The 12,354-nt window shown below is 35.7% G+C and overlaps 1 protein-coding gene across 7 annotated transcripts in view; it reads right to left on the bottom strand.

The window, feature by feature from the left end:
* SCAPER (S-phase cyclin A associated protein in the ER) overlaps window positions 1-12,354 on the bottom strand; it is a 414,652-nt gene that overhangs the window by 206,243 nt on the left and 196,055 nt on the right. For all 7 annotated transcript variants that reach the window (XM_044933045.2, XM_025271386.3, XM_025271383.3 and 4 more), the window contains one exon: window positions 11,336-11,462. In XM_044933045.2, the coding sequence (XP_044788980.1) occupies window positions 11,336-11,462 (127 nt within the window). The remainder of the gene's footprint in view (window positions 1-11,335; window positions 11,463-12,354) is intronic.

The following is a 12,354-nucleotide window of genomic DNA, read 5'->3' as shown; positions in this document are numbered from 1 at the left end:
AAAAATACATTAGTAGAAAAATGGGCCTAAGATTTGAACAGTCATGTCACAAAAAATTCAAATGGCCAAGCAGTACAAATAGGTGCTCAAACTTGTCTGCAAACAGAAAGGAACATTAAACTACAGCAAGTAGTACTACTGCATACCTTCAAGATCAGCAAAAATTAAAAAGTCTGATAATATCAAGTGTTAGAAAAAGAGAAAGGAATTTCATACTTTGCTGGCAGTAGAGTAGTTTGTTATAATTTTGGAAACAATACAGCATTATCAAGAAAAATTAAAGATATACATACCATACGACCCAGGAATTCCACTCCCTAGGGAAATTCTTGCACATGAGTTCAACGATACATGTTTAGAAGCACTTATTTCATCAAAACAACCCAATGTCCATTAGTGGTAAAATGGATAAATGTTATTGTGGTAAATTTATATAATGACACAATATATAACAATGGGAAAAACCCCTTACAACAACATAAATTCTTAAATACATAATCTTGAAGAAGCAAAACATCAAATTACAGAGAAGAGCATTCCATTTATATAATGTTCAAAACTAGACATGTTTAAACTAACATATATTATTTAGGAATGGGCCTTTAGGGGACAAAAATCATAAAATTAAAAAAAAGTGGTTTCCAAAAAGCCAAAGTAATAATTTATCCAAATATTAAGAGAATGTATGATTGGCAAAACAAATGTAGGTGGGTTGGAGGGTTCTGAGATGCTGACAATGATATTTCTCAAGGAATAGTCACCAGGTTTTTTGCTGTTATAATTATTAATTTTCTGTGCAAATCTGTTTTACATAAATTTCTATGTTATGTAAGAGGTTCTTAAAAAGAATTTAAGAGTAGTCCACAAAGAGATAATTTGCATAATCATAATAGAAAATATCACAAGTTGTATAAAAATGTTGCTGTAAACTAGCAGTGCAAATATTCATAACTGAATTTTTATAACATTTATTTGCTTTTAAAAGAGGACTTTTCACAAAGAAACCACAGTAAGTGATTTCAGACGAGATGACTAAAGTAGTGTGCTTTTATAAAGGCAAGCCTCATCATCTGAAATATAATATACACTATTTTTCAGTCATGATCACCTAATTTTTTTTTTTTTACTGAGAGATAATTAACATAAAACGCAGAGATTTAAGTATTTGGTTTGATGCATTTTGGCAATTGGACATACGTATATAGCCACACCTAAAACAAAATATATAAACACTTCTTCTCTTTCCTTCACTGTTTCTTTTTAAAAAAATACAAACCATGTACATATTAAAGATCAGTATGATTCTTAAAATAACAATTCCATTTAGTTGACTAAAACAAGCTAGTTGAAGAAGGTATGAGAAACATTTTCATTTTACTTTGGGCCATATGATATACTTGACACCTTCTGACAAAATATGGGTGTCATACAAGCTACATACAGTTATTAGGCAGCTGCTATGAGGAAATAACTCCATAAACTGAGAACACTGTAAGTGAAATGATCGAAATGAGAGGATCCCACAACTGAATGTTTTCCACTTTCTCACAACTGAAGAGTTCCAGCTGAAAATAAGAGAAGTAAAACCTAACACAACTGTGAGGCTTGGACAAGAGGCAGTGCCCAGCAGGACCTGAACACAATTTCTGAACACACATTAGGGTGAAAAAGCTCCTAGGGATTAGTAGTTTATCTTCTCTGAGTCTGGGCATGTATAAAAGAGCCACAAACCTCAGTTGGTGAAAAGCAGGAAAGAAGAGGATGGGGTAAGGCAGAGTTTCTACTTTTCTATCTTCTATAGTTTTTTGTTGGTGGAATTTTGCAGGATGAACTTCAAAAGCACCAAAGTATGGCAGGGTGTGCTATAGGTTATCACAAAGTCAATTGTGATTTGACATCTCTTGATTCAGTTAAATTATGAATGCTGTCAGCTATGTGGTTTACTTATTGAGGTTGAAGAGACTTACAGCTGAATCCCTATTTAAATTTGGCAGGATTCTAAAAAAGTCAGGAAAGGCAACTGGACAAAATCCATGTCCAATCCATCTGCTTAAACTGTTTACTTATAGTAACAGCATACAAATGTCTCATGTTACTGATAAACCACAGAAAGCTTGTGGGATGCTGTTACTATCCAAACTTAAATGTAATGTTCAGTGTGGCAGAGTACTGAGAAAGTCGATGCAAATACAGATCACATTTACTTAGAACAAATTTAATACAATGGCAAGAATGAGGAGAGTGCCTTTGCATACATAAGAATGTTTTAAAAACTCTTATTTGAAATAATTAAACATTTGTGCAACAAAAGTGTCTTTGAAGCAATTTAACTTGAACTTTTAGTGTAATTTTTATTGTGAAACATAACAAACATATAGAAAGCCAGGAAAAAAAAAAAAAAGAAAACACATAACACAATTTGAAGAGTAATTTGAGTATAACATCACCATCTGGTCAAGAAAAAAGAAGAATCTGGAAACCCCTTCAGTAAATCTCCCTGATCATACCAAGCACTCTCCTCTCTGGACAATCATTATTCTGATTTTTATGAGAAATACTTCCCATATCTTCTTTATAGCTTTACCACCTAGGTATACATTCCAGAAAAGTAAGGTTAGCTTTGTCTGTTCTTGAAGTTCATATAACTGGAACTGCAATAGTGTATAAATATATTTTGGTGAATTGTTTCACTCACAGCACACTGTGAGACATATCCATGTTGATACCATAATTTATATATTCAGCTGTTGAAGGATACTTGGTTTATCTTCCATGTTTGGTAACAATAAATGATACCACCTTTGAATTTTTATGCACATGTCTCCTTGTGCATGTATGTATTAGCTCCTCTCAGATATAGACCTGGAAGTAAAATATGATATGCATGCCTTCAACTTTAGTTGATCCTGGGCATATATCTGGAGAAAACTATGATTTGAAAAGATACACACACCCCATCAAGGCTCATTGCAGCACTATTTACAGTAGCCAGGACATGAAAGCAACCTAAATATCCATTGAAGGATGGATGGATAAAGATATTATATATATATATATATACACACATACATACACACACACACATACATACATACAACAGAATATTAGGCAGTCACGAATAAGAACAAAATAATGCCATTTGCAGCAACATGGATGGACCTAGTGATTGTTGTACGGAGTGAAAGTTGTACAGAGGGAAATAAGTCAGATACAGAAGGACAAATATCGTAAGATACCACTTATGTGGAATTAGAAAAAAATGGTACAAATGAACTTATTTACAAAACAGAAATAGAGTTACAGATATAGAAAACAAACCTAAGGTAACCAAGTGGGAAAAGAGGAGGACGGATAAATTGGGAGATTGGGATTGACATATACACACTACTATTCATAAAATAGGTAACTAGAACCTTTATTTTTTGGGGCTCCAAAATCACTGCAGATGGTGACTGCAGCCATGAAATTGGGCCAAAGAACTAAATAGACATTTCTCCAAAGAAGACATACAGATGGCTAACAAACACATGAAAAGATGCTCAACATCACTCATTAACAGAGAAATGCAAATCAAACCCACAAAGAGGTACCATTTCATGCCAGTCAGAATGGCTGCGATCCAAAAGTCTACAAGCAATAAATGCTGGAGAGGGTGTGGAGAAAAGGGAACCCTCTTACACTGTTGGTGGGAATGCAAACTAGTACAGCCACTATGGAGAACAATGTGGAGATTCCTTAAAAAACTGGAAATGGAACTGCCTTATGACCCAGCAATCCCACTGCTGGGCATACACACTGAGGAAACCAGAAGGGAAAGAGACACGTGTACCCCAATGTTCATCGCAGCACTGTTTATAGTAGCCAGGACATGGAAGCAACCTAGATGTCCATCAGCAGATGAATGGATAAGAAAGCTGTGGTACATATACACAATGGAGTATTACTCAGCCATTAAAAAGAATACATTTGAATCAGTTCTAATGAGGTGGATGAAACTGGAGCCTATTATACAGAGTGAAGTAAGGCAGAAAGAAAAACACCAATACAGTATACTAATGCATATATATGGAATTTAGAAAGATGGTAACGATAACCCTGTATGCAAGACAGCAAAAGAGACACAAATGTGTAGAATAGTCTTTTGGACTCTGTGGGAGAGGGAGAGGATGGGATGATTTGGGAGAATGGCATTGAAACATGTATAACATCATATATGAAATGAATCACCAGTCCAGGTTCAATGCATGATACTGGATGCTTGGGGCTGGTGCACTGGGATGACCTAGAGGGATGGTACAGGGAGGGAGGAGAGAGGGGGGTTCGGGATGGGGAACACATGTATACCCCTGGCGGATTCATGTTGATGTATGGCAAAACCAATACAATATTATAAAGTAATTAGCCTCCAATTAAAATAAAGAAATTTATATTTTAAAAAATTAAAAAAAAAAAAAGACGCTTGCTCCTTGGAAGAAAAGTTATGACCAACCTAGATAGCATATTGAAAAGCAGAGACATTACTTTGCCAACAAAGGTCCATCTAGTCAAGGCTATGGTTTTTCCAGTGGTCATGTAAGGATGTGAGAGTTGCGACTGTGAAGAAAGCTAAGCGCTGAAGAATTGATGCTTTTGAACTGTGGTGTTGGAGAAGACTCTTCAGAGTCCCTTGGACTGCGAGGAGATTCAACCAGTCCATTCTGAAGGAGATCAGCCCTGGGATTTCTTTGGAAGGAATGATGCTAAAGCTGAAACTCCAGTATTTTGGCCACCTCATGGGAAGAGTTGACTAATTGGAAAATACTCTGAGGCTGGGAGGGATTGGAGGCAGGAGGAGAAGGGAACGATAGAGGATGAGATGGCTGGATGGCATCACTGAGTCGATAGATGTGAGTCTGGGTGAACTCCGGGAGTTGGTGATGGACAGGGAGGCCTGTGTGCTGCGATTCATGGGGTCGCAAAGAGTCGGACAAGACTGAGCGACTGAACTGAACTGAAATGAAATACCTATTGTATTGCATAGGGAACTCTATTCAATACTGTGTAATGACCTACATAGGAAAAGAGTGGATATATGTATACATATAACCAATTCACTTTGCTGTATACCTGAAACTAAACAATGTTGTATATGAACCACACTTCAATAAAAATTAAAAAAATAAAGTAGTAGCACTAACTTATCACAAACAGCATATAAGCATCCCCGCTGCTCTAGATCTTTGTTGATATTTGGTATTTTCCGTGTTTAATTTTTTACCATTCTGATGGGTGACTCACAGTATAATTCCAAATTTTTAATTTAGATTTTCATGATTATTAAAGAGACTGACAGCTGCTGCTGCTGCTAAGTCACTTCAGTCGTGTCCGACTCTGTGAGATCCCATAGACGGCAGCCCACCAGGCTCCCCCGTCCCTGGGATTCTCCAGGCAAGAGTACTGGAGTGGGGTGCCATTTCCTTCTCCGGTGCATGAAAGTGAAAAGTGAAAGTGAAGTCACTCAGTCATGTCCGACTCTTCGAGACCCCATGGACTGCAGCCTACCAGGCTCCTCCGTCCATGGGATTTTCCAGGCAAGAGTACTGGAGTGGGGTGCCATTGCCTTCTCTGAAAGAGACTGACTATCTTTGCATTTATTTATTGGCTATTTAAATTTCTCCTTTTGGAATGCCATTCTCTTGACCATTTTCCTATTGGGTTGTTGTTGGGGTTTTTCTTTCCTTATTAACTTGTAGGAATTCCTTATATGCTCTGGATACCCTTCTTTGTGAGTTGTACATACAAATGTCTTCTCCCATTCTGTTTCTTTTTTATTCTTTTCTTTCCCTGGAGTCTCTTGATGAATAAAAGTTCCTATTTTAATGCAAATTTATCAACATTTCCCTTTATGGTTAATGTCTTTTTTGTACTTTTCTTGTCTAGGCAAAACCCCAAAGTCAAAAAGACATTCTTCTGTTATTTCCTAATTTTATTTTTTTATTTACATTTAGGTCAATCTAGAATTTTTTATTTATGATGTGAGTTAAGGTCAAGTTTCAGTTTTTAAAAATAAGGATATTTAATCACCATAGCATCATTCACAAAATAGACCATACTTTCTCCTAATGATTCACCCCACCTCCTTTTTCCATATATACATAAACAAATCCCTCACATGCCATGCATCAAGCATATACATTAGAATAAGACTGTTCATATTTTTCTTTTTCTCCATCTTTGCTCCAACAGCACACCATCTTAATTTCTGCAGCTTTAAATAAGAGATACAAAAAAAATCTAATCTATGAACATGACAGATTTACTCTTACATGCTTAATTCTTTTGATGACTTCATAATACAATTTTATATTCTCTCCTTCCATCTAGTGACTTTGTTAAACTTGTTCAATAGTTTATGATATCAGCTATGCTTTTTTTGGGCAGATACAAATTGTTAGATTAGGAGGGTTCAGGATGGGGAACACATGTATACCTGTGGCGGATTCATTTTGATATTTGGCAAAACTAATACAATTATGTAAAGTTTAAAAATAAAATAAAATTTAAAAAAAAAAAGGGAAATTCCATTCTGTTCCTGGTTTACCATCATGAATTGCTTTGGTGATGCCTTTATCAAATGCTTTTTAACTGCATCTTTTGAGATGATCTTTTTCTTCCATTAATATAAGCTATGACTGATTTTCCAACAATAATCTAAACTTGCATATCTTGAATAAATCTAACTTTGTTGTTACATATTATTCGTTTAACACATTGCATGATTTGGTTTGCCAAAATTTGCTTAGGAAATTTGAATCCAAGTTCATGAATGAGATTGGCTTGCACTATGATTTTCTTCAATTTTACTATGATGTCTGTGGACTGTGGATTTCTTTTTAATTTACCCTGCTTGAATTTTATTTGGTTTCATGAATCTGTGGATTGATCTATAAGTTTTAGAAAGTTCTAAATGATAATTACTTCAAATAATGTTTCTACTTCTCTCCTTCTGAATAACTATACATATATTAGGTATTTTCACTATATGTTATATGCCTCTTACACTCTTCTCTGTATTTTCCATATCTTCTCTCCATGCTTCAGTCAGGATTCTTTCCTATGACCTATCTTACAGTACACAAATTCTCTCTCCAGTTGGTTTATTCTGTTATTTCATCTACAGTTTTTGTAATTTTAATTACAAAAAGATTCAGTTCTCAAATTTCTATTTTCTTTCAAATGTGCTGTACTTTTTTTAAAAAATGAATACTTATATCCTTGAACACAGTAAGCATAGTTCTAGAGTCCCTATTTGTTTCTTTCTATTGATTTTTATCCATGTTGTCTTGCCTTTTATATGCTTAACTATCTTTCTCTGCCAGAAAATATATTTTATTTATTTATTTTTTTATTTTATTTATTTTTTTTAAACTTTACATAATTGTATTAGTTTTGCCAAATATTAAAATGAATCCAAAAATATATTTTAAAATCACTTTATTGAAATAATTCGAGGCTTAAGTTGATTATTATAATATCTTCCTTCAGAGTAGATTTTCTATTTGCTTTGGTTAGGTACCTGTAGGTATTAGCAATTCCAGATCACTTTCCTGTCTTTTTTTTTTTCAATGATCAGGACTTTCCCAGCCACCCAGATGGTCTGACCGTAGCTGCAGTGTGTGCAGTGACTGGCACACCTTCTGTTTACCCTCTCTCTTAGTTCAGTCCTTTAAAGTCTCAACCCAAAACATGGACTTTTTGCCACCGTGTTAGCACTGACAGTCCTAGATGCTAATGTTTCTCCTCCACCAGTTCTGTAATATTATTAAAAGTATTACTCAAACTTCTCATCCACCTTTTGTGGATCACCAACTATACCCAACCCCAAAATGCCATGTTCCTAGATCTTGGACCAGTAATTCTTTACTACTCTATTAGCAGTTCGGAACCAGCTTATAGTCTGTTTAGCTTTATTAACTGTCATCAGTGAGAGGACTATTCTGAATTCCCTCCTGTGTCACTATTGTTAGGTCCATAACTGTAGATATTTTCAATCCTGCCTTTTATTTCCTAACACATAAAACACAGAGTTTTATGATCTATGACTGGTATTTACAAAGTCTTGCAGTTCTGCTTTCTGCTTGAGCTTACTCATAATGACTTATCTACTTTTGTGATTGTGTTTTGACTGTGGCCACTTGTTCTCATAAAATTACTTCACAGAAATGCCTTGAGGCCTAGGAGAAAGGTGTCTTCTTCCAATTAGGATTTGCATTTCTTTCTGCCAGGTTCCTAGGGGATGCTACTAATCAATCTGGGACTACTTTACACTCAATTCAACATCTAAAATAGTATGGGTGATGTGAATTTGGACTGCAAATCTATTCCCGGGTTGGATTATGGCCATACCTTCTGTACTATGCTGAGGCACTTTCTTTGTAATCTCTGAGGGCAGGTGAGACAGTTCATGATTATGTCAGGGTGTAGACTTTGGTGGATTCTCCTATTAGATTCCATACTTTGAGCAGCGGTTTGTGGCGCAGTTTGTTAAAAAGCATAATGCACACAACAAAGCTTACAAATGTTTTATTCCTGAATGGAATCAGAGAACCTAAGAAGCCAGAAGGAACGTGAGTTACACAGTAAGTACTAAAATACCCAGATCTCCTTAGTCTCCAAATCTCTTTTGAGACAGGAGCACTTGTGGGCTTCACACTTTTAACCTGTTAGCCCTAAAACAGTTCTCAGAACTTCAGAAAAATTATCTAAGGGAAACTGTGCCAAAGCAGTAACAGAAAGCATCAGCGTGTTGAAGTTTAAACCAAGAGGACAAAGGCCTCAAGATTAATCTCTCACCATCCTCAGTGAGTGCCTGCCCAAGTTCCACCAGTCCCACCCCTGTCACTTCTAGGCCGTCTTCAAATTCTTCACTGGGTACTTGGCTTTGACGCTAATGATTTTGTTACTCCAGGCAGTTTTCCAAACAAAAAGGAATGGTTATTTATAATTCCTAGACTGAAATCATAAATACCATCAGCTGAATTACACTGAAATGTCAATATAACTCTATGAACAGGATTTCACATAAAGTGTGTCTGTCTTGGCAAAGTAAAAAGGATTTTAGTTCTAAAAGTTGCAAAAGGATCTTATTGTAGGTAAGTTTAGACTCTTAGGTGGTCCTGCAGTGTATACTCTGAGGACAGTTTTACAGCAAGGTTCCTGACACAGACCATTTAGACTGGGAGCCAGACAACATTTTTCTCCCTCAAATTATAAGGAATCAGTGGTATTCTGGTAAATTGCCTCTTTGTGAATGAAGTAACTTTACTTAGATTTTCATACTGAATACCTTTCTTACACAGATCATTTTACTTTTTACTAAAAAATTCTGTGACTACTTCAATCTAAAACAATATTCGTAGGATAAAGTTTACATGGTAGTATCTTCAAGCAGTGCCTTTTATTTCAAAGTATAAGTACCCTTTTTCAAAAACAAAAAGAAAATAATCAGTATCTGCTAATTTTAAAATAATTAGAGATTTCCCCAAGGCATATAAAACCTCTAAACATTCCATCCAGTACATGCCGGACAACTACCAGCTTCTGAACTCTCATACTTTGAAAGGACGTGTCACACAAAAGTGCCGACTCCATGCAGCTCTGCTGTCATGCCACAGTGAGTATGCTGCTTTCGGCTCCTAAAGAGGACTGTTGTTTGATGCCAAAGTGGAGCTGAGCGCTGTCTTGTAAAGTCGGTTATTCACATGAGTGAAAACCCAGTAATTCTGCCCCTGAGGCATACCGCCTAGAATAGAGCACGCTCTCAAAGTACAGTCCTTGGACCAGCAGCATCAATGTCACTTGGGAACTTACTGGAAATACAAATTCTTGGGACCCACTCCAGATCTACTGAATCAGAAACCCAAGGTGTTTTAACAAGTCCTCTAGGTGATTCTGATGCAGACTAAAGTCTGAGGCTCCTTCCCTGCTTTAGAGAAATTCTTCTTGAATTGTTCTAATACAGAAACTGTTTGAGCAGCATGGCCCCTTACCTCTCTCCCTCTCTCCAATCACCCCCATCTACACACACACACACACACACACACATATCAAATCCTGAAAATGAACATCGATTGTCAGAAGAATGATATAAAAAACTATAGTACTAACACAATGTAGTACTCACTGTACGACAGAGAAAATAAATGAAAAATAGCTACATTTATGAGCTTAAATAAAACTTAAGAGCCTTAATTTTGACTGAAAAAAATCAAGAAGTCTGAAGTATAATATTTTATAAAGGCCAAATACAAGCAAAACAAAATAATATATTAATTAAATATACATTTATGTGATAAATCAATAATACTATTTTTATAAAACAAAGAAAGGATACCCCTTTAATTCTATACAGTATTTCCTGAAAGGGAGCAGAGGCAGGGGGATAGGGTGAGGAAGGAATCCAGTGGGAACTATAAATAATAAATATACTGGGATCAACTTAGTCCTTGGGTTGGTCGTGAGATCATAACCCACTGCATTTATGTAATTTTTATTACTACATTCTTTCATATATATAAAATATAACACAATCCAGTTTAAACCAAGAAAACAAAAATTGCAGCTAATAAAGATGAACATCACCTTAAATAAAAAAATTAGAAACCACCTAAGTGATATAAATTATATAAATTGTGATGTGTTCATTCAGTTAAAAAGAATTTATAAGACATGATAAAATATTTATGATAAAATTAGCAAGACAAAATACTGTAAAAATGTACAGTAAAATATTAGAAAAAACACAATAAAATGTCAATATTGGATATTACAGGGAGTTTTATTTCTTCTTTGTTCCTTTAAAATTTTCTATAGTGAATAATAAATACTTTTAAAACCATTAAGGATTTTTTAAACTGTCACAGAAACATTTAATGACTGTAAGTCATTAAAGAAAACTATCACATCTTCTATTGGGAACAGGAAGGAAACTGGTGTTTTGTGAAAATCTGTGATTTATGAGCTTTATAATTCAAAGTCTTATATTTTCTGCCATAAAACTGTATATCTTTATTACTCTGATTCTATTTAAAATAGAACGCCATGTTAGGAAAAATATGACTGAGAAAACTACAATGTAAAGAATGTATTTTTGCCATAGAGGACTTCAGTTAACACAACTAAAAACAATTTCAATATCATAAGAACAAAAAGAAAAAAATATCCACCAATGGTTGACTGGCTTTTGGAAACACCGAAGAAACACATATACTTAGAGTTTGCCTTGTAGTCCCAAGGCCCGTCATAATAAGAAAGAAACATAAAGATTACGGCCAGGGGCCAGAGATGAGTTACATACCTCTTTCTCCAATATTCTGGCGACCTCACCAAGGGTCCGATCTAAAGCTGAAACCTTATTGTTTGCCCATGAGCCACTGTCTTGTACTTGCAGCTGTTTTAGAAGATCTTTGGCTAACCGCTGAAGCCTTGGATACAAAATAAAAGAGAAGAATGACATGAATGAATTAGAGTACAATATTTCATTTTCCAGAACACTTTTAAACAAAAGTTACGTTCATTATTATATTAGAAACTGCTTCATAGAGTACTTAAGGAAAAGAAAAACAAACCATTCCTAAGGCCGGTATTACTCTCTATTCACAAACACCAATCTAGCCTTTGTGACACAAAACAGACCTAGAGGACAGTACCGTCCATCCACAGGATCAGCTGGAGCAGTTGCTGCCATCAGTTTCTGCATTACTCTTACACTAGAACAGACCTGATGATGGGGAAAGGTCAGAGTATGATGCCAGAGAAAATGAGGAGAGGAGCCTGAGCAGGTCTTCATATTTTGATGTAAATCTTTAAGTTAATTATAAGCACTGACATATGAATTTGACATTCTCAGAATGTCAAATTCCCCATGTTCCAGTTTATAAGCAATTTGGGGATTTCCTGCCACTGCTGATGTCATTTAGACAACAGAGCATTTGCTTTTATTTGCTTTTCACCAAGAATAACATATAACACACCTGGGGCTTCCCAGGTGGCTCTAGTGGTGAAGAGCCCACCTGCCAATGCAGGAGACATAAGAGATATGGGTTCGATCCTGGGTAGGGAAGATCCCTTGGAGGAGGCATACAAACCATTCCAGTATTTTTGCCTGGAAAATCCCATGGACAGAGGAGCCTGGTAGGCTACAGTCCATGGGGTCGCAAAGAGTTAGACACTATAGACACTAATGAAGTGACTTAGCACGCACTTTAGTAAGTGGACTGCATTAATGTTTCTTTAAAGCCCTTGCTTCTTCTGTTTCACAGACCTCATTCTTTGAGCAATGTTCTTCTCCTATCCTGTTATTCGCCTGAGCATCCT

Source organism: Bubalus bubalis, chromosome 20 (genome assembly GCF_019923935.1).
Source record: "Bubalus bubalis isolate 160015118507 breed Murrah chromosome 20, NDDB_SH_1, whole genome shotgun sequence".
Classification (NCBI taxonomy): domain Eukaryota; kingdom Metazoa; phylum Chordata; class Mammalia; order Artiodactyla; family Bovidae; genus Bubalus; species Bubalus bubalis.
The sequence above is the reverse complement of the archived record's forward strand: the minus strand, read 5'-3'. Positions and strand labels throughout refer to the sequence as shown.